The sequence below is a fragment of the Physella acuta genome, unplaced genomic scaffold (assembly GCF_028476545.2).
Source record: "Physella acuta isolate Inbredline_101_S28 unplaced genomic scaffold, ASM2847654v3 ptg001163l, whole genome shotgun sequence".
NCBI lineage: Eukaryota > Metazoa > Mollusca > Gastropoda > Physidae > Physella > Physella acuta.
In genome coordinates this window covers 230,001-252,891 of record NW_026732680.1, presented here as the reverse complement: position 1 = coordinate 252,891, position 22,891 = coordinate 230,001, and the positions used below count along the sequence as shown (strand labels likewise).

General features: G+C 34.7%; 3 protein-coding genes across 5 annotated transcripts in view; 2 read left to right on the top strand and 1 right to left on the bottom strand.

Annotated features, from left to right (window-relative positions):
- Positions 1–22,891, top strand: part of LOC131956614 (antiviral innate immune response receptor RIG-I) — a 66,263-nt gene that overhangs the window by 676 nt on the left and 42,696 nt on the right. For 2 of the 3 annotated variants that reach the window (XM_059321134.1, XM_059321135.1), the window contains exons 2-10: positions 8,835–8,912; positions 9,296–9,472; positions 9,570–9,667; positions 10,225–10,485; positions 10,728–10,887; positions 11,221–11,322; positions 11,828–12,009; positions 12,280–12,418; positions 12,571–12,798. In XM_059321134.1, coding sequence (XP_059177117.1) covers positions 8,855–8,912; positions 9,296–9,472; positions 9,570–9,667; positions 10,225–10,485; positions 10,728–10,887; positions 11,221–11,322; positions 11,828–12,009; positions 12,280–12,418; positions 12,571–12,798 — 1,405 coding nt within the window. In that variant the 5' untranslated portion in view covers positions 8,835–8,854. Of the gene's footprint in view, positions 1–8,834; positions 8,913–9,295; positions 9,473–9,569; positions 9,668–10,224; positions 10,486–10,727; positions 10,888–11,220; positions 11,323–11,827; positions 12,010–12,279; positions 12,419–12,570; positions 12,799–12,890; positions 13,059–13,771; positions 14,020–22,891 lie in introns of all 3 variants that reach the window. The other variant, XM_059321137.1, reaches the window with a different exon arrangement.
- Positions 14,130–17,399, top strand: LOC131956616 (chondroitin proteoglycan 1-like). The gene is made up of 3 exons (XM_059321140.1): positions 14,130–14,205; positions 14,430–14,714; positions 15,421–17,399. The coding sequence occupies exons 2-3, from the start codon at positions 14,482–14,484 to the stop codon at positions 16,418–16,420; spliced, it is 1,233 nt and encodes a 410-aa protein (XP_059177123.1). The 5' UTR covers positions 14,130–14,205; positions 14,430–14,481; the 3' UTR covers positions 16,421–17,399.
- On the bottom strand, positions 17,513–21,889 carry LOC131956617 (uncharacterized). The gene is made up of 6 exons (XM_059321142.1): positions 21,656–21,889; positions 21,232–21,399; positions 20,387–20,634; positions 19,850–19,932; positions 19,196–19,483; positions 17,513–18,904 (listed from the first exon to the last, which is right to left on the bottom strand). The coding sequence occupies exons 3-6, from the start codon at positions 20,387–20,389 to the stop codon at positions 18,532–18,534; spliced, it is 747 nt and encodes a 248-aa protein (XP_059177125.1). The 5' UTR covers positions 20,390–20,634; positions 21,232–21,399; positions 21,656–21,889; the 3' UTR covers positions 17,513–18,531.

Sequence of the window (22,891 nt, the reverse complement as noted above, 5' to 3'; positions counted from 1 at the left end):
GCCCGTAATAATGTAGTGAATTTGTTAGAAATCAGTCAATTGTGCTTAGTAGTGCAAGAAGAAAAATTCATATCTTAATAAATAGTTGTTATTATAACATGAAAATTGGAAGAACTATTAGGCCAAGCTTGATCTTTAATTAGAATATCTTAGTGTTAGTTAGGAGCAAGCCGATATTATTGAAATCTACTTTAATTAGGTGTATTTGATTATATTTTTATAATAATTGCATGTTTGAAGTATTATTGTTTAAGAACAACTTATTGATGTTTATTGTAATTTGTATCATTGTAAAGGGAATTGTCTGTGGTTTCAGAGATAAGCTTATTAGAATTTTAGGAGATCGCGTTAAGTTTTTATATAGGGTTATTTGGGGTCGGTTAGCACAAAAGCGGGAGACATTTTCACAGGTAAGCGTTAGAATTCGTGCCAAGAGCAAGGTGTCATCCGAGACACTCGCGGGTGGGGTATATAAGCCGGTGCGTTAGCCTTAGAGGGGATGGAGAAACGACGGCCCTAGCCAGTAATTTATGCAGCACACGTATTGGCACTATAGTCTTGTTAGATGCGCGCTACACAGACAATTCCCGCTCAAGAAAGATAGTCAAATAAAGATTTGCAGAAGACGGCTTATTCTTCATTCTTGATCGTCTGTGACTGTGACTGAGAGTGAGAAATAGAAGAGAAGAAGAACGTTACAATTGATAGAAGCAAGAATATTACAATAGAACAGCACATTTTGAGAGCAGTAAAAACGTTACATTTGGTGACAGCGAAAGAAACTATCTTTAACACGCAACCAGAGAGACTGACAGCAGGCCAGTTAATACAGAGGACAAAAATGGCAGAGATTGAACTACAGGCTCAAATAAGAAACCTGCAAGAAACGATTAAAGAACTCAGAATCGCTAGACAAGATGAGCGACCATTAAGTATGAACCAGGCGTTACCACAATACGACTGGTCAGCGCCATTCCAAGTGTTTTGGAACAAGTTCCAAGCAATATCTCGCATTAACAGCTGGGATGAAGATAGACAGCTACTGCATCTACCAGCTTGTTTGGAGGGGAGTGCGGCCAACTTTGCATTTCTTGAACTCACTCAAGTTGACCGAGCAACACTTGGAACGTTTGTCGCAGCCCTGAGCGCTAGATTTGACACCAGGGTGGGCACCGCTACACATCTGACCCAGTTAGAAAATAGAAAGATGTCAGCAAGGGAGACAACCGCTGAATATACGTCCGATGTGAAACGACTGACGGCCATGGCTTTCCCGTCAGCTGACCAAGCAACTAAATCAACAGTTGCACTGCGCTATTTTCTCAAGGGGTTACAAGATCCTCACCTCGCAGGTATCATTGCCGCCCAGCACAGATGAGGCCAGAAACATTCTGGACGAATACCTCAGTGCTAGAGACTGCACAACAAAAACGAAAATGTGTTCGGTGCAGGAGCAGAGCCAGATAGATAGCCTACAGCAGGAGGTGAAGAGACTACAAGAGATGGTCAGAAGTAATCAACGCAGCCCCGATGACTCGGGATGCTACACTTGTGGGGGCAGACATTTGGCTAGGAATTGCCCTAGAAGTCATCGAAATCAAGAGATTAACCAACGAATGTCGAGTAATGGCAATACATACAGTTATCAAACCCGGCCAACCCAATCTACGGCCAGAATAAATGAAATCCGACAGAATGATACAGATAACAATGATGAAAATCTTTTAGGCCTTAACTTTCTGAAAGTAAAAGCCGCGGCAAGCAACAAGCAAATGGACGTGCCAACAGAGATTTCAATCCGTAGTGTTGCCCCTGGGTATTAAGTAGTGGTGACTGTAACGGTAGCAAGACACAATATGATGTTTCTGGTAGACACGGGCACTGCTGTCACTGTCATGTCCACAAGAGCCTTCAACAAGTTACCACAAGCCATTAGAAACAAACTTCAACCCATGGACAAGAAGGTCACACTGCAATCTGCAGGGGGTGACAGAATAAACTGTCTAGGCACATGTACAGTAGATATGAGAGCAGGATGTGTTGTCACCAAGTGGAGAACTGTCATTGCTGACATTGAGGAAGAGGGTTTCCTAGGGATGGACTTCTTGATGCGACATGACTTTCAATTTTCGGCTAAGAATGGCTTATTCCTAAATGGCAGAAGGGTTCCAACACAGACCAGAGGCACGGAGAAGGTGTATAAAGTGGCAACCAGAACTATAGTTCCTGCAATGGGATATGCCCTGATCCAAGGCCGAGTTGGTGCAAAAGAAATAGAAACAACAAGTTATGATATGGCACTCATCGAAGAAGCTCCACACGTCAGCGAGGTTTATGGACTTCAGCTGCCAGACACTTGTGTTAGGGTTGAGTCAAATATGTCAACCCCGTTCCTCATCATGAATCCTACAAGCCTGGATGTGACGGTGAACAAGGGTGCACACATCGCTAACATCCAGTTTGATGCTGAACTGATCCCATGTTCCCAATCGAAACCCTCATACAACACATATCCCCAGAGCAATAAACCATCAGCGAATCAAAGCCAGGCTTGTTCGGCGACACCCAGATTACAAGCAGAGCGACCGCCTAGAATCTCCAACGAACTCCAAGTCAAACTCCAGGACTTGCTTCGCAGAACAGTGACAACTGCAAACCTAAACGACGACCAGGCTGAAAGATTGAGGAAGTTGTTGTACCGGCATCATCAAGTTTTTTCTGCAACAAACACATACTTAGGGCGCACACGTATCTTAAAGCATGAAATAGACACTGGAGACCATCCACCAATAAAAATTCAAACAAGAAGAGTGCCCAAAGCTTTCCAGCCGTACGAAGACCAACTTATCCAGCACTGTTAGATGCCGATGTCATTAGACCATCAAACAGCCCGTGGAATTTGCCCGCAGTGTTCTGCAGAAAAAAATCAGGTGAATGGCGAATCTGTTTCGACGCCAGAGCTATAAACAAAATATCCAAAAAGGACGCTTTCCCCTTACCACGCATTGATGAGTGTCTCGACCAACTGGCAGGTACTAAGTTCTACAGCACACTGGACTTGAACCAGGCATATTTCCAAGTTGAACTGGATGAATTTTCAAAAGAAAAAGCATCATTTTCCACTCCCAGTGGACATTGGTCCTACCAAGTTCTACCAATGGGACTGGCAAACAGTGTGGCTACTTTTTGTCGACTGATAACAGAGGTGTTCAAAGGAATTCTGTTCAAAAAGGTCATCGCTTATTTAGATGACATTCTGGTACCTGGGACTTCGTTCGAGCAAAGCATCGACAACCTCAACGAAGTGTTCTCTAGATTGTTTTCCGCTGGATTAAAGCTGAAACCAGAAAAATGTGAACTGCTGCAAAAAGAGGTTAACTTTCTAGGTTTCACCCTGACAGAAAATGGTATCAAAACAAACAAAGACAAGGTTGAATGTATTGTCAACTGGAATCTTCCTCAATGTGTGACAGATGTTAGAGCTTTTCTGGGCATCACCGGATTTTACCGGAAGTGGATTCGAAATTATTCATCAATAGCGGCACCGTTAAACCGACTCTTGGAGAAAAACAGTAACTTTGAATGGACACCCGACTGTCAAGATGCTTTTGAAACATTAAAGCAAAAGTTAACTTCAGACGAGATATTGGCGTTTCCCAGGGACGAGGGCATGTTTATTCTGGACACCGATGCAAGCGGAACAGGTGTCGGGGCTGTATTAAGTCAACTACAATGGGATGAGAACTTACAGCAGGAAATCGAACGACCTATTGCATATGCAAGCCAGTCCCTCAGTAAGGCTGAACGCAAGTATTGTGTGACTAGACGGGAACTGTTGGCAGCAGTCGCCTTTACAACTCACTTCAAGCACTTTTTACTTGGTCAAAAGTTTTTACTAAGGACAGACCATTCTTCTCTACGATGGCTCTTTTCATTTAAAGATCCTAATGACCAACTTGCTAGATGGTTGGAGATACTGAGCCAGTACAACTTTGACATTGAACATCGAAAAGGGAAAAACCATGCCAACGCCGACGCCCTGTCCAGATCTCAACCAACAGCCTGTTCACAATACGACAAAGACAAACAATTAAAAGATCTGCCATGTGGGGGTTGTACCTTCTGCACACGTCACCATCGACAGTGGTCCAGTTTCTACAAATTAGATGACGTAGTTCCACTAAACTCACACATGACACATAGCGTCACGCCGGTTGCAGCTATCTTGAAAACTTCTAGCACCGATCAGCCACAGACTCAGTTCTCTTGGCGAGAGGGTCTACAGTTCTCCCAGCAGGAAATTCAGAAGGCTCAAAAGGATGATAATGTTTTGAAGAAGTGTATTACCTGGGTGCAGAACGAACAGAGACCTGAACAGAGGGAGTTAACCGCAGAAGGCCGGGAACTCCGCTATTACTGGCTGAATTTTAACAGACTGACACTTGCAGATGGCATATTATGCTGGAAGTGGGTGACAAAAGAACGGAAGACAGAACTAAAGGTGATAGTGCCACATATCCTAATGTCCAAGGTTCTAGAAAAGTGTTACGATGACAAGGGTTCTGGACATTTCGGCATTCAAAACACCTTATCAAGGGTACAACAACAGTTTTTTTGGTTCAGAATGAAACATGAAGTTACAAACTGGGTGAACTGCTGTGAAAGATGCCAGATTAGAAAACCGCCAACTAAGAAGCCTAAAGCACCCCTGCTACCATTCTATTCTAACACTCCTATGGAAGAAATTTGTATGGACATTGCAGGACCATTCCCTGTCTCAAATCGGGGGAATAGGTACATCTTGGTGGTTATATGCAAATTTACGAGATTCGCTGAGTGCTATGCCATACCGGACACAAGTGCCTCTACTGTAGCAGATAAAGTGGTCAATGAATTTATGGCTCGATATGGTATCCCATGGAACATCTTAACAGACCAGGGAACTAATTTTGAATCAACACTTTTGCATGAAGTATGTCGCCTGTTGGAGATAAAGAAAAAAAAGACAAGCAGCTACAGACCTCAAACAAATGGTCTAGTCGAAAACATGAACAAAACAATTACACGGATGATAGCTGCGTACATTAACAGCAATCAAACAACATGGTGCTCCCATTTACCATGGATTATGGCAGCCTACAGATCACACAGGCACCCAAGCACCGGCTACTCTCCCAATTACTTAATGTTTGGCAGAGAGTGCAACACGCCTGCACATCTGGCATTCGGAACACCATCTCCTATACAGGAGGAAGGCACGCCATCCGAATACGTCCATCAACTAGACCGTCAACTCAAACAGGCATACGAGCATGCACGCCAACAACTCAAGTCGACTGGTGAGAGAAACAAAAGAGACTACGATCTCAACATCATCTACAATAACTACAATGTTGGAGATGTAGTGTTGTGTCTGGAGGAGGCGAGGAAAGTAGGCGTGAGTAGGAAGCTTGCTCCCAGACACTGGAAAGGTCCATACGTCATAAGAAGAAAACTAAGTGACCTTCTCTTTGAGATAGAGAACAAGGACAAAAAGACAAAAGTCGTGCACCATGACAAATTAAAACCATTTCACCAAAGGGAACTAACGAAATGGATCGTTGACTTACAACTCAAACTTCATCACGATGGTGGTTCACCTCAACTGTCGGATTATTCAACGGACGATGAGACAGGCGACGAAGGTCAAGACACAGAGAGTCAGCTGTCGGAGAGAGGAAATGATCACGGGGCTGATGAAACAAGCCCAAAACTAACTGTTACTACACACAACGACGCAAGGGGAAATACAAGACCCCGACGAGAAATCAAACGACCTCGTCGACTGTTGGATTAACAAAAATAGAGCCTGTTAAATTGGTAAGTATAGACTGTGTTCTGGATTATTTAGATACCGTGTGAATTCTTAAAATAGTGTTCTGGATTATTAGGATACCACGTGAATTCTTAAAATAGTGTTCTAAATTACTTAAATATCGTGTGAATTCTTAAATAATGATCTGGATTATTAAGATACCTTGTGAATTTTTGAAATCGGGTGTTTTTCATTTACATTCCTGGATGTGAATGTATTCCAACGAAATGTAAGTAGATACAGTTTAGCTTTGTGCTAGGACCAATATAGAAGCTTTAGAACCATTACAATTATGCTCATGGTTCGGTCTGTGAACATACCACAGGAACATTGAAATTATAAGATGTACAGATCTAACCAGAAGGAACGTAGACATTACAAATGCAAAACAAGACTGTATAATAACTTCATGTTAATCGATATTACAATGGAGCCAGTTTCTGGTTGTTGTTTTTTTAATTTGATCATTATGTTGCATTTTGATAATTATAATGGATGTTTATGATGTATCACATTTATGAAGATGTGATTTAAGATGTTGAATATACAAAACCTTTAATAAATTAAATCAATTTTGAGGACAAAATTCTTAACTTTGGTAGGGTCAAATGTAGTGAATTTGTTAGAAATCAGTCAATTGTGCTTAGTAGGGCAAGAAGAAAAATTCATGTCTTAATAAATAGTTGTTATTATAACATGAAAATTGGAAGAACTATTAGGCCAAGCTTGATCTTTAATTAGAATATCTTAGTGTTAGTTAGGAGCAAGCCGATATTATTGAAATCTACTTTAATTAGGTGTATTTGATTATATTTTTATAATAATTGCATGTTTGAAGTATTATTGTTTAAGAACAACTTATTGATGTTTATTGTAATTTGTATCATTATAAAGGGAATTGTCTGTGGTTTCAGAGATAAGCTTATTAGAATTTTAGGAGATCGCGTTAAGTTTTTATATAGGGTTATTTGGGGTCGGTTAGCACAAAAGCGGGAGACATTTTCACAGGTAAGCGTTAGAATTCGTGCCAAGAGCAAGGTGTCATCCGAGACGCTCGCGGGTGGGGTATATAAGCCGGTGCGTTAGCCTTAGAGGGGATGGAGAAACGACGGCCCTAGCCAGTAATTTATGCAGCACACGTATTGGCGCTATAGTCTTGTTAGATGCGCGCTACACAGACAATTCCCGCTCAAGAAAGATAGTCAAATAAAGATTTGCAGAAGACGGCTTATTCTTCATTCTTGATCGTCTGTGACTGTGACTGAGAGTGGGAAATAGAAGAGAAGAAGAACGTTACAATTGATAGAAGCAAGAATATTACAATAGAACAGCATATTTTGAGAGCAGTAAAAAAGTTACAATATGTACTCTAATGTGGGTTACATGACAGTGGGTAATTGGGTTAGGGCTAATGACTGGTGTGTGTGGCAGTGTTTCTTAAATACTGTTTTCTCCGGGGGGCGAGGGGGGGGGGCACTTGATATTTCCGGGAGTGGGGGGGTTGGGGCGGACACTGGTAAAATTATTTGTTTTCTATATAAATTCCATTTATGCTCGGGGGGGGGGGGGGGAAGCGGTCGACTTTCTCCGGTGGGGGGGGGGGGCAGAGGCGTAGCGAAGGGGGGCGGGGTATGGACCGCACCGGGTGACACCATTTAGGGGGGTGAAACCAAGGCAAAAAATAGAAAAATATATAGAGAATTGCAAATTGAAAGTTTGAGGGGGGGGGGGGGGCGGGGTGCAAATCGAAAATCTGGGGGGGAGGGGTGACACATTAAGTGCCGCACCGGGTGACACCCGACCTCGCTACGCCACCGGGGGGGGATGGGGCTCTGAAGAGATGCCTTAAAGAAACTCTGGTGTGTGTGTGTGGGGGGGGGGGGGGGGGGGTAATGTCCTAGACCCAGGTAAAACATGTCACATTGTAGTTCTTTTTGGCTGGAGATTTCGCTGATAGCATCTCCCCACCGATGACTGTCTGAAGAATCCTGTAAAGTAAGACTCAAAATCTATAGAAGTAAACAGATCAATATATTCACTGTATTTTCAGACGCGTGGTCTTGTTTTCTAAAACTGAGTTATTTAAATGTAAACAAAGCAGGCGCTATATTTCTTGCATCATAACTGTTGGGGCGCGGGTTTGCCCACACTAGCACACAGACGCCCTAGCGCTTGTTGTATGAAAGCCTAGAGTGTACGTAAATCACCCTGCGTGATAGTGAGGTACGACACATCTCGTCGATCGCCAGAGTCGTCACGGGGCGCTCGTGTGAGACATCGGTTATACTAGGGGTCTCCAAACTACGGCCCGCGGGCCGGATGCGACCCGCGAGGTCCTCTCATCCGGCCCGCGGCGATCTTTTTGTCCTCGTAAAAAACGTTAGTTTGTGATGGCTGAGGAACTTTGCCCAGAAAAATGAAAGACATGCCTGGAACTAACTGGCCCCCGGACTCAACAGTTTGGAGACCCCTGGGTTATACTATCGCAGGACGCTCTTTAAACCGAAAGTAGGCACAATACTACTGGCGGAGAATCAAGGGTGCTGCTTTACTTGACAGTTAACTGAGCTCACTTTAAAAAATATCACCGGGAGGGAAGGGGAGAGGAAGACACCAGCTGCAAAATGTATAGAGGAAAAAATGTTTTGTTGAGTATTTTGAATAACTGGTAAGTCAATTAACGACCGGTGAGGGGTGACACCAAAATCTAATAATTTACGTTGAATACGATGCTGTTCCACGTGAATTAATAGGTGGATTAGTATAATGTGCGCACAAATTGACGCCATCATGTAAAAATGTGTAGGGGGTGACACCAATTGCAACTATACATATACATATTACACATACACACATATGGGGGGGGGGGGGGGTGACACCATGAGATACCGCACCGGGTGACACCCGCCCTAGCAACGCCACTGGATTAGGCCTATATATTATTTTTTTTTTTTATGTCGTTTATATTTTTATAAAATAGGCCTCTATAAAAGCATAAAAATGGACACATCGACATCTACTGATGAGCCCAATGTTCAGGATGTCGAAGTGGCACCAGGTAAATATAATCTCATGTAGGCCTGTAACGATATTAACTTGTACCTAAACTTATGAAGTTATAAAACACAAAAACAGGTCGAGGTGGTATATTAATTTTTTTATCACTAAGTGTTAAATGATGGTATGGGATAGTTATAAACAATTTTTTGTTTAAATTCCTATGTTTGTTGAATTTACTCTTGTAAACTCTACATACATAAGATATTGTTTCTAATGAAGATATAACTCACATGCACCATATATATATATATATATATATATATATATATATATATATATATATATATATATATATATATATATATATATATTGTGCTTGTGAGTAAGTCTAAGTCTATGTATACACGGGATTACATTTATACATACATATACATTTTGAAGATTTACATGATGCTGGTGTGCATTGTGATGGCATATATATGATGAGGAAATATCAACTGGAATTGGCAGAAAAGGCAGCCACGAAGGGTGTAAATACAATTATATGCTCACCAGCAGGCTCTGGAAAAACTTTGACTGCATCTTACATAATTATTGATCATTTAATGAACGCAAAAGGTAAAATTTACACTTTAATTCAAATGAGTTATTTTGCTTTGTTACATTTTTACAGTTAAACAAAAATTAAAATTCACCAAAATTAATTTATTTCTAGGTGCAAAGAAGAGTAAAGTGGCAGTTTTGGCTAAAACAACTTTTAGGGCAAGCAACATGCTTGAACGCCTATGTGGTTATCTTCCTGAGTTTGTAAAGGTTTGTTCTTCAACAATTAATGTATTTTCTGCAACTTTAATCATTCCAAAAATTATGCTAATAAATAAAAGCAAGTCATTGGTGGTGTAGGGGACGATGTGATTGGATGTTAGAGTCCATAATGACTAACTCAAAAGTCTCAAGTTCGGATCAATTCTGGTACATTTTTTTTACCAGGAATATTTCTGGTATTTCTGGCCCATTATAGAAAAAAAATATATTTCGGCTAATAAATTTAATAAGTGTACAACAGGCCAGTGTAAATAAAAACAAAACAATGAAACAAATAGAAATTCAGAGGACAATAGTTCTGAATGACATATTTTTTATATTTATTAGTTAGAAAAACCTAGATCTATATATTTTGTAAGTGTACTATTTCTACTTAATTACAGCTGTTTTGTATCTTGCCATTTAAACATATAATGTCCTATTTAGTGATAGGTGTACACATGAGCATATGTTAATTATGTGAAATTGATTAATAAGAATTTTAATGCACATAAAAATTAAACATGCATTTTGAAATTTCTGTTTTTTTTATTTCTTGCATTCAGAAAGTAATTCTTATTGGAAAGAGCAAGGAGAACTGGGATCTGAAACGCTTTGCTGATGAAAATGATATTGTTGTGATGACACCCATGGTACTTCTGAATAATATCCAGTTTAAAGACTTTCAACTCAATGAGTTTTCTCTTTTGATAATTGATGAATGTCACAATACTCGCTGTGGGGATTACTATAGTCTTATGCTCAAGTACATCCAAATGAAGTATAAAAATAATGGCATGCAGTCACAAATGGAAAGCTTACCCCAGGTTTGATTTTCTTTTAAGTTATTCTATGTAGAAATTTCACTACTAATCCTGCAATGTGAAGTTAGAATTTGTTTTTAAATATCGTTGTCTGATTTATTGGAGAATAATCCATGACATATCTATGTCTTCTATCTATGAGACACCAACATAAGTATCCAGTCAACCAATTCAATTTTATCATGGCAAGCAAATTAAACCAGATGCATTTTTTTATTTAAGATAAAATACTTTACCTATTTCAGGTTGTTGGTCTTACTTCCTCAATTGGTATTGAGAAAGCAAAGAATTTAGAACAAGCTGTTACTAGTATACTTACACTCATGACCAATCTTGATGTATACAAACTGTCTGTGGTAGAATATCACATAGATGATCTAAAAAAATTTCTACCAGGACCAGAAAGTAAGTACCTGTCAACTTGTATTTGTTTTTTAAAAGTCTATATGTATATATGTATTGGATTTAAATGAAAATGTAAATTATACAAAATTATTAGAAAATAAAGTAAATTATAAACTCCCATTTAGTCTAATGAGTTAACTCAAAGAGAATTAATTAAGCAAATTAAATTTACTCAAAGTAATTAAATTACCTAGGAAACATTCATTAACTTGTACTCTGGCTCTTAGTTATTGTACATGATACACAACTAAATGGTGCATTGATAAGTGATTTAAATGAAATGAATAATAATAATTATTACAAATGACACATTTTTTTATATAAAACAATAAGGTCCTCCTGAAAAACTAGAAAAACAAGAAGAGGATGAATTGGTTAAAAAAATTAATTCAATAATGATGCAGCTTGAAAAACATATGGAGAAGAATGCACAGGGTATGTTTTAAGAAGTAAACAATTTGGTATTTGTTGCTTTTTTTTTCACAAACATAGGCATAGTTAAAGTATTGCATTTCTTTCTTTTTTTTTTTTTGTAATTTGAAAGATGAAGCAAACAATTTTAGTTGAGATTTTTAAAAAGATTATGTTAATGTGATAGAATGACAAGGTTCTTAAAACTTATATAACAGGCATTTCTTAATACTTGGGAGATGATGTGTTTAATTGAAACATTTTCTTGGGTGATTGAAAGATATTAAAGTATATTAATAAATAAAAGCTAGCTGAAGTCACAGTCAAATGGACCATATGGCTGATAACATGTTTAAATGTGATATTTATAGATGTTAGAGGAAATCTTCTCCAATATAACAATTAAGAATGGAGAAGAAAAAATGTAATTGAAATTTAAATATTATCCCTCTATTGCATATAACTTAAGAAATTTTCCTTCAGCGTACAATTTAAAAAAATATATAATTAACTTTTAAAAATGTTTTAGAACTGAACAATCAGATGGTATTAGCTGTGTTAAAAAAAAAGCCATCTGGCAGAAAAAGCAAAAGTTATAAGGAGTGGGTTGTTCAGTTGATAAATGCTGTGAAAACATACCCTATTGTTGATCCAGAGAGTGAGACTAACACGAATACTCGAAATCTGATAATCATTTGTGAATATTTACAGGTAAAAAAATATTTTCTTTTTTTTTTCTTTTAATGCATCAAATTAGCTTATTAATCTGTTTTTAATTTAAACATACATGAAATTGAAAAAAATGTGTTTTTTTAAACTGCATAATTAAGGTGTGATTTAATACTTTTTACTTATAATTTAAGCATTTGAAGGTAAACTTATATTTCAAAGAGTTGACTTAAACAATAAATTAAATCTTGCTAGCTCTAAAACCCCCAGGTTTGCTTATTAAAACCTAATTTGTAAAATTGTTATTTTTAGGTTTACAACTTAGCATTAGAGATCCATGATTTGGTTGAGCTTAAAGATATAATGCCATATTTGAAAAAGATTTTTGATAAATTTCACAACTACAGAAATAAAACTCAAGAAGAAGCTATGCTTTATGGCTATTTTGAAGGTAGTTTTTTTTAATACTGAGTTTTGGCTTATTTCTAGTCTAACATTAAATAATTTTGCAAATTGCCAATTATTTGAGAATAATGCTACTCATATACATTTATTATGAAGCCTTACATTTTAAGGATAATTCAATAATATATCTATTTGCAGATTTTATTAAACTTGTTGATAGTTGGCAGGGAAATGAAAACACAAATCTTACTACCTTATCCAAAACTTTAGAAGAGAATTTAATTCCTGAAGAATGTTCACGTGGAATCATCTTTGTCAGTACTAGATTACTTGCAAAAGCTCTAGTGTCTTGGTTAAACAGAAGCAACAAAAGTTTTTTAAATGCTTCAGTTTTTACTGGAACATGTGCAAATGAACATCAGGGAGGTAGGGTAAAATATAAATGTAAAAATGTTAAGTTTTCTTAGAATACTATTTAGTCAGCTCTCTTCATTAAATTATCATGTTTGTGTGTGTAGGGAGATCACCAATGGTACAGATACAGATTCTTCAACAATTTTACACTGGTGTAATTAGACTTCTTGTAGCTACTTCTGCTGCTGGGGAAAGTTTTGATATTCCACTCTGCAACTTAATTATCCGATATAATTTTAGTGGCAATGAAGTTTCTACTAAGCAAACTACAGGTAAATTCTAACAACATACACAATTTTTAAAAATTAAAATATGTGCTCAATTATTGATAATTTAGTTGTTACACTGCTTTTACACTAGGAATAAAAAACCCAGCAAGTTAATGTTATTTCAAAAAAAAAAAATTTCCAGCAGAATTTGCTGCAAGTTTTTTTTTATCCTAGACCTATTTAGTATACATGTTGTAAAAGTGGTGTTACAGTTTAAGTAATATATATATATATATATATATATATATATATATATATATATATATATATATATATATGCATGTATACAGTATGTATAGTACGGTTAAGGGAGCCTTTAAAAAGAGTCACATTCATTTCTGTAACTGAGGGAGTAAATTTCTACAATTAATATGTGTACATAGTAAAATAATGTATAATATAAGTCTAATTCTTTTGTCTTGTAATTTTATTGTTTCTTATGTAATATGTAGGTCTATAAAAGAATATATACACATATATTTTAATTAATAAGGGAGCCTTTAAAAAGAGTCACATTCATTTCTGTAACTGAGGGAGTAAATTTCTACAATTAATATGTGTACATAGTAAAATAATGTATAATATAAGTCTAATTCTTTTGTCTTGTAATTTTATTGTTTCTTATGTAATATGTAGGTCTATAAAAGAATATATACACATATATTTTAATTAATAAATAGCAGTTTTATATTCTAAAAATGCTTTTTTATTTTCAGGAAGATGTATAGCAGAAGGGGGAAAATCTGTTCTCTTAGCTATGGAAGATATTTTGAAAGAAGAACTAAGAAACACAGAAAGAACAAAATTAATTTCTGAAGCTATTAGTGTAATTGATCGAATGGATACACATGAAATTATACAGAGAAATAGTTATTTTCAATTGGACATGATCAAAAAGGATGAAATCGCTGAAGCTGAGAAAAAGATGCATAAAAAAGACCCAAGAGAAGTTCCTTGCAATATGGTAAATAAAACTACCTCTGCCACTACAGTAGACTTACACTTTCATTGTTAAAAACACATTCTAAACAATATAAACATTTCTTTGTTTCTCCAATGGTTTTGCAGGTTTGTTGCCTTTGTCGACGAGTTTCAATACATTGCTCTCTAGTGCGGACAATTAAAAAAGGCACAGAATCTCTATTGATAGGTATAAATACAAAAACATTTTTTTTTTACTTTAAAAATATGTATATTCATTTTATAATATATATTTTAACTAAGCGTTATTCTCTTACACTACCTAATTTTATTTAAGCATTATTCTCTTACATTAACTTATCAAATAAAAAGAAATCTTAACTACTTAAACAAGATGTTTAAAAACAAATATTTACAGCTATGAATTTTAAATATTTAAAAAATCTGCTTTAGTGACCTACTAAAAAGTGGTAAAGTGAGGTTTAAGCCTATTAAGCCCAAGACAATGGATGAAGTTGACTTTTTAGGACCAGCGCTATGTCAGGGCGAAATTGAAGGAAAAGGAGTATGCGGGAACGCATTGGGCTCTTTGATCATGTATCAAAATGTAAAATACCTAACAATGGGAATAAAGGCTTTTGGATTTTGCATGGGCACAAATACGGATCCACATTACTTTAAAAAGTGGGACAAGGCGCCATATATTTTTGATGAACTCACCCCATATGAGGCCAAGAGGTAATTTAAGTTTTGGTATTTTTACATCTGCATTTAATCTTTAAAATAGCAACAATTTGATTTAAATGTAATTGCTTTTGTTACTATTGTTAAATGCTCATTGTCTGCTGTAAAATTAAACAAATATTACATTCTGTTTAGATTTAGGCACACATATCAAGGTTTTAAGTAATGAATGATATTTACAATGTATAGCTAAATTAATGTTTAATGCTAAAAAAATGTCCAAATGATTGTTGGTTCTGATATTTTACTCATCAGCAAATTTTTGTTTTTGTTTTTGCAGAAATATCTTGTATAATATTTAGTATAATTTTAAAATTTTAAAATTAAAATGTAAGTTGAAATGTACTTCATTGTTCCTTTAAGTAATAATAATGATAAATCAATCAAATTCATTAGAAGTCTATAAATAAGGTGTATTGTTATAAATTTAGTTTATAAGAAATCTAGTTACACTGTGACACTAATTATTTCATGTTGTGTCAAAGTCATTTCTTTAATCAGTTTTTAATACAAAAGATAATTAACATATTTGACTTCCTCTCAACATATAAATATTTATGCTAAAAGTATGAGTTATTTACTTCCCTTGCATATATTGAATTTGATTTTTCATTATCAAAATAAATAAAGGTTTAGAGAACCTCAGGTTTTGTTAAATATTTCATCCTTAAACTTGATCCCATTAATTTTTTTATTTCAGTTATCTTGAAAGCTGTATGGATGGAGATAGTTTAGACCAGTTGCAAGCAACAAGTAGTGCTGGAGACACACCAGCAACAACTAGTGCTGGAGACATATCAGCAACAACTAGTGCTGGACACATACCAGCAACAACTAGTGCTGGAGACACACCAGCAATAACTAGTGCTGGACACATACCAAGAACAAGTAGTACTGGAGAGATACCACCAACAAGTAGTGCTGGACACATGCCACCAACAAGTAGTGCTGGACACATACCAGCAACAACTAGTGCTGGACACATACCAGCAACAACTAGTGCTGGACACATACCAGCAACAAGTAGTGCTGGAGACATATCAGCAACAACTAGTGCTGGACACATACCAGCAACAAGTAGTGCTGGACACATACCAGCAACAAGTAGTGCTGGACACATACCAGCAACAAGTAGTGCTGGACACATACCAAGAACAAGTAGTGCTGGACACATACCAAGAACAACTAGTGCTGGACACATGCCAGCAACAACTAGTGCTGGACACGTACCAAGAACAAGTAGTGCTGGAGAGATACCATCAACAAGTAGTGCTGGAGAGATACCACCAACAAGTAGTGCTGGAGAGATACCAGCAACAAGTAGTGCTGGAGAGATACCACCAACAAGTAGTGCTGGAGAGATACCACCAACAAGTAGTGCTGGAGAGATACCAGCAACAACTAGTGCTGGACACATACCACCAACAAGTAGTGCTGGACACATACCAGCAACAAGTAGTGCTGGAGAGATACCAGCAACAACTAGTGCTGGACACGTACCAAGAACAACTAGTGCTGGAGAGATACCACCAACAAGTAGTGCTGGAGAGATACCAGCAACAATTAGTGCTGGACACATACCACCAACAAGTAGTGCTGGAGACATACCACCAACAAGTAGTGCTGGACACATGCCACCAACAAGTAGTGCTGGACACATACTAAGAACAAGTAGTGCTGGAGACATATGTGGCACGTAAAATGGTTAAGTTTTTTTATTCTCATTTATACTAACATTAAATGACATTCAACGTAAAAGAAAAGCTTTTTGAAAAATATACTTTCAGTTTAATGCACAGATTTTCTCTACTAATGTCCACTGTTAGAGAGTTTTGAGCCAGTCATTTTTTACTCAATGACAAACAAAGAAATTTAGCACAACTAGCATTAAAATATCAAGCTTTGTTTAAATGAAGAAACTCTTTAAAGATTTTAAAGGAGAAACAGTAATAAATCAGATACACAATGTAAGACAGCTTACAAAAATATGAGCATCCAATGAATCAAACATCACTTTTTACTTTGTCCTGCTATAGTCCAGTATGGTGTTTTCTAGTTTGTGAAGCTTTTTGCATGAACAGTTATTATTTCTTAAAGCATAAAGTGTAGAACTGGTGCTCTACAAAAGAAAGTAACTATTATCTCTATGGCAACCCTAACAATAAAAGAATTTGAATTCGGCAAAATCTTGGTAATTTAGATCTTAATTATTTTTTATAAATTTTTACAAATAATTACATGTAAAGATGCAATATTTTAAAGTAAATGCTACTACCAAAAAATAAAAAAAAATTGTTTTCCTGACATATGCTATCAATTATCTTTATTTTTCTCTGTTAGGGCTTCTGTATTCTGTATTTTTGCTGGCCTTATGTTCAACTCCCAGAACTAGGGTGCTAGCTTTTTCTGACCCCCTACCTGCACAGATTATCCCAGCTTGGTTAAATGATTCATATCATACATAATCAATATACTTTAAAATTAATCATGTATTTATTTTTAAAATTTTAATAGCATACATAAAAATGCTAATTTTAGTTTTAAATAGCTAAGGAAAACAATATTTGTAACACCAAATAATATCAAAGAAGTTTAAAATTTTGTAAGCATAATTCAAGATTTAAAAAATTAAAGGTGGCCTCTTAAATAGAGATAGATCCATTTTCCATTAATAAACATTTAAAGTTTAGAATTCTTTTTAATCAGAAGCATAACATATCTGACATTTGAATTATTTTAATCTAGTGAACTATTGTCAAAGGTAAACACAGTACAGATAGACAACTGCAAAATAAGGCACCAAGTTTATAATTTAATCACCATTTTGAATAGTCTTTTTGTTACACAGTCACAGTATACAAACAAGCACTAACATTCTTATACTAAATACTAATCATATGTGTATGTTGAATGCCAGGTATAATACAACCATTTTGTTAATAAATACATTAAAATATAAATAGCATAATCAACATTCAAAGGTAAAACATAAATTAAAGCTTTTGAAGTATTTTTCAACTATAATCCCTAACCAGAACTTTTAAAACTTCATTGAAACAATAAAAAACACAACAGTGTAGCTACAATTTTAAAAGTTATCCACTTTATTTTTAAAATAATAGTATATAAAAGAGTGATACTATTAATAGACCTTTTCTTAAAGTAGTAGAGATGATAAAATATAAAGTACTGTACAAAAACATCAAAAAAAGATATTTAAGAAAGCAATGTTTTTTTTAAAAACAGTTTTAAGCCACAACATAGATTTTTATCTTAGGAAGCAAATATCACCAGGATAATTAAAATTATTGCCATGAGAAGTTTAAGAACATTTATCTATACAAAGAGTGCATTTAGTTAATTATTTAACACATAAATTAATATTAACATTACATCATATATATTTTAAATACTTAGATAATTTAAGTTTGTGTTTGTATAAATCAGAAAAAAAACCAAATTCAGTTCTATTTAATAATTTTTAACAAAGATAACACTACAAAGTTACTTGTTTTACTATACTATTTGGATATGTTTATAGCCATTAAATTTAATTTAGAAAGATAATTTTAGAAACATTTTGTGCTTTGTAAGATTCAAACTTTGTTAATTGTTTTTATTTTTGATAATTTTTTCAATTTTGTTTTACACGTATGCAGCATGCATTTTTTTTTCAAATTTGAAATAAAATATGAGCATATTTCATAATGACTAAAGAAGTCTTTTTATTTTTTTTAAATTTAGTATATACATTAATTTTACTTGGAAATTGTTTTGCCATAGTTTTTAAAAGTGCAGAATTTTATTTGTATTAAAAATGTTCAGACAAATTAGTGCTCTCGCTACTATATTCTGCTGTTGCTATTGAACTGGATGAGTCAAGCAAGTGAATAGGGCCACTAATGGAAGACAATGTGCTTGTGTCAAAACAATCTTGAAATCTTTGAGGTGCCTCATTTTCTGGCCTATTGATGCTTTTGGCAAAGTGTATCTCTGTATTTGAATAAACTGTTTTAACTTGTGTTCTGTGAACAGCATCTTCTACTAAAGAAGCCTCAACATTCAGTGTGTGTTTTTTTATGGGTGGAGCATAAGCTCCTTGATTTGAGCCATCATCACTGTCACTGCTATCAGAGTCATCACTGATATCATTTGTGAAGTTATCCTCTCTTTCCAAAAGGTAGCTAAAGGTATAAAAAAATACATCATCAAAATGTCCAGAAATATATCTAATACTTTTAATGCTTGTTTAAAACTAGTGCTAAAATTTGCAGAATTAAATTGAAACAAAAATGAATTTTTTTTACACTTCACCTTTGTAACTGTTCTTTAAGGATTATCCATAAATGATACAGAACTTTTTTGGAAATATAAAACAAAACTCAGACCCACTGATGTCACCCCCCCCCCCCCCTCACAAAAGTCTGAATCACCTTCCCTTTAATCTAAAAATGTGGCATCTTTTATAAACTTACTTTTTAGTATCATCCAAGGTGAGTTCCTCTATAACATATGGCACTTGCTTCCATTTCTTAAACAGACGCAAATCTTGATTGTCACCCAAATAAAATCCAAAATTCTTTATGCCAACAGCAAAGTAATGAACTTTTTCATACTTGATCATTTGACCCAAAGGATTTCCACAAACTTTTCCTGAGTTTGGCTCTCCTTGACAATATACAGGTCCTAGGAATTCAATTTCATCCATTATTTGTCCACTTCTTCTTTCAACAATTTTTATTTTCCCACTATTCACCAAGTCCCTGTATTAAAATAAAAACAGTGAGAACATGTTCATTGATGATTCTTTGTATGCTTTTTTCTGACTTACTAAACACTTTAGGTAGACTAGATAACCCAATTCTAGTGTTCAGAAATGGATTTTATGCTTATGATTAAAGAAATCATGCAGAAAGTATGAAGACCTTGCTCTGATACCACAATAAAATATTCAGCCCTTGCAGAACTAGTGAACTGCAGTTATTTAAAAAATTTTAAATACATATTTAATGGATACAAATGAAATTAAATTTGTAAAAAATTGTAAAAAAGATTTAGATTCTAGTAAATTAATTACGAATGATGTTAAATTGAAAAAGTGTTTGATAATGTTTAACAAATTCATCTACCTGTCAATAGAAATTCTATACTTTTCAAAGATAGTTCTCAATTTTGTATTGTTAACTCCAACTTTTCTGCAACGTGAGCACACCTGATGAGACAGAATGAGATATACTTTATTTTTTTAATATACTTTAGAGCAGAAAACATAATTTGTATTAAAAACAAACATTAGTATCACAAGGAAGGGGTGATGAGTGCAGACTGCATCACATGATTTCATCAAAACATGGAACAATGAAATGAAAAGTGGAAAATCTACTGCAGAAATCTTCTTTGTCTGGTTAATTTAACATACAGTTTTTAAAACCAATACATAAATTAAAACATTTTACTCCAATCATTCTCCATTGATTATGTACTAAGGTAATTATAAAAAAAATCTATTTTTTAAAGATCCTATGTTCAATGTTGTTCATTTAGGTTACATGTTTTTCTTAAGATATTTTTCACTGGAAACACTAGGCTGTGTTAAATGATTAATTTTTTAAAGGAATTTTATTTGCTTACAGAACATCAAATTGGACTGTAATTATTTGACTCACCATTTTAAAAACCTCACTTTTTTATTCAACTTTCCTTTTTTTCTTAAGTTCTTTTTCAATCTCTGACTCTTTAATGACTTTTAACTGATAAGTATTGATGTATTCAATGATGTCAGATTCTTTCATTTCAGCAATAGCTTTAATTGCTTTGTTCATTAACTTCATCCTTTCTTGGTTATTTTTCTCTCTGTTCAGAATAATTTGTGTAGCTAAAAGGACAGAGACACCACCTTGTTTTCTACTTCTCCCTGTTTGGAAAATATAAAAACAAGACAAAATTCAATTGTTAGCTATGTGTACACTAAATTATTCTAAATAATCAAACTGTACTGTAGTCAAATACTAAAACAACTCCAAATTTAAAGCATTTTTTTTTTAAAAGTTATACTGTATATACATCATATAAAAATAGATTTTAAAGGAAAGTAAATTTTAAATAAAAGTGTTTTTTTTTTATAGATTGTACCTTTTTTTTTTTAGTTTTACATACATTATTTTCTTATGTTATTCATTATTAATTTATTTTATTTTTGGTGATCATTCTTTTAGTTGATTTTATTGTTTGTATAATATTTTTATGAGTGGACTCAATAATTTTTTTGAAAATTCCTGTTTAGTTCTTTTTTTTTCTCTGAATATTTTGTTTTTTTTCCAAAATGGAAACTGCTTGATCAGTTAGTCCTAACTCACATTTATGGAGTTTTTACTATATAGTTATGTAATCAATATTCCTTTTTACTGTAGATACATCATAAAAAAATAAATTATGTAATTCTTCTACCTGATTGGGACCTGCTTATATGTAAAGATATATATAAAGACAGAGAGCCAGAAAACTAATATACCTCTTGTCTGCACAGTAGTAACTTCATTGCCAACATGGTTATACTTTATGACTAGGTTACATTCAGGGATGTCAAGACCTTCCTCAGCAACAGAAGTTGCTACCAACAGTCTAACCTCACCACTTGCAAACTTTTCAATAGCATTTTGCTGTTGTAGCTGAGACATTCCTAGGTGAAGTTTTAAAAACAAAACCACATTATTTAGTTTCAATTTAGCTAACTTAATATAAAAATTATACAGAATATATTAAACATTGAGGCCAAAATAGTTTTTGATTTCTTTTTATGCCATAAAATAAAATAAATGTTTCTCACATACTTTCTTTATCATTTTATTTGGTTATTGCAGCAACACACTAGAAAGTTTATTTTCAAAAATAAAAAAATGTACTTTTTCTATTTTGTAGAAGTTGTTTTGGCTTACCTCCTTGCTCCTCACTAGCATTGGTTCCAGTGAACACTTAAGGATTCAGGAATTTCATTTCACCTCTTTTTATCCAGGATACAACAGCCTCTGCCAAGGCTCGTTTTCGCACAAATATGATACCCCGAGATTTTTCACTCTTTTCACCATTGGTTAACAAGTGTTCCTCTAATGTCCGGGCTAAGACTAAAAGATTAGGGTTTTCCACATCTTGTCTTTTAGCAACCACTGCTTTTAAATCTAAATATAGAAAAAAAAACCATTCATTTGTATTCTTAAGCCATTAAAAGTTTTGATAAATTTCAAACATTAAAAAAAAGAAATCATTTTTAGCGCAATTTCCATTCTGGAGAATTGCGTTTATTAACTCGTCTTTTCTGGGAATGGATGGATGTGTGTCCGCAGCTTTAAGTCGTATCTCCTCCTCAATGAAGCAATATCGAGGACTAGTTCCAAAAGCAAATATGTTAAGCAAGTTACCAGGATGAACATAGGCCAAAAAAATTCCGGGTTTCTTTCATGGATTTCCCGGAAAAGCCAAAAAACCTCGAAAAAATGCAGTTTTGGCCCATATCTCGGCAACCAGACAACTTAGCGACTTGAAACATGTACCAATCGATTCCTGCCATAATGTAGAACAATATTGCCGAAGAAAGTTTTCAAAAATATCCTTTCGTTCGGTCACAAAATTTTTTTTGAATTAATTAAAATTTGGACCGAATTAGTAGGCATTTTATCCAACCACACCACACGCGTCATCACGTTCAATAGCTGCGCCATCACGTTCAATGGCTGCGACATCACGTTTGGTAGCTAGGCGCGCAATGGTTTTTAGTCATGTTACTCTATTGTAAATAAAACATGTAAAATACTGAAAAAAAATTAATAAAAAACGTTTTAATAACTAACCAATGGTTTTACTAACCCTGCTCTTGATTTACGCTACGACAGAGCTATTTTTAGATAACATAAGGAAATTGCGCTAAAATTGTCACTAGACTTTTTTTAATTACTTGTTTAATAGAAAAAAACATGTTTCTCTTGAGGCCTACTACTTATAAAACAATGTTAACTCAAGATATCTTGATATTTCATTCCTTAATATTACTAGTTATGTAATGATTGATCAGTTTAATTACTTTGAAAATATCCATAGAAAAATTTTTTTCACTTGGGTTTTGGGGAAAGCGTTGAAAATCTTTAAAGCAATTTTCTAGGTATGCCATTACATCTCTC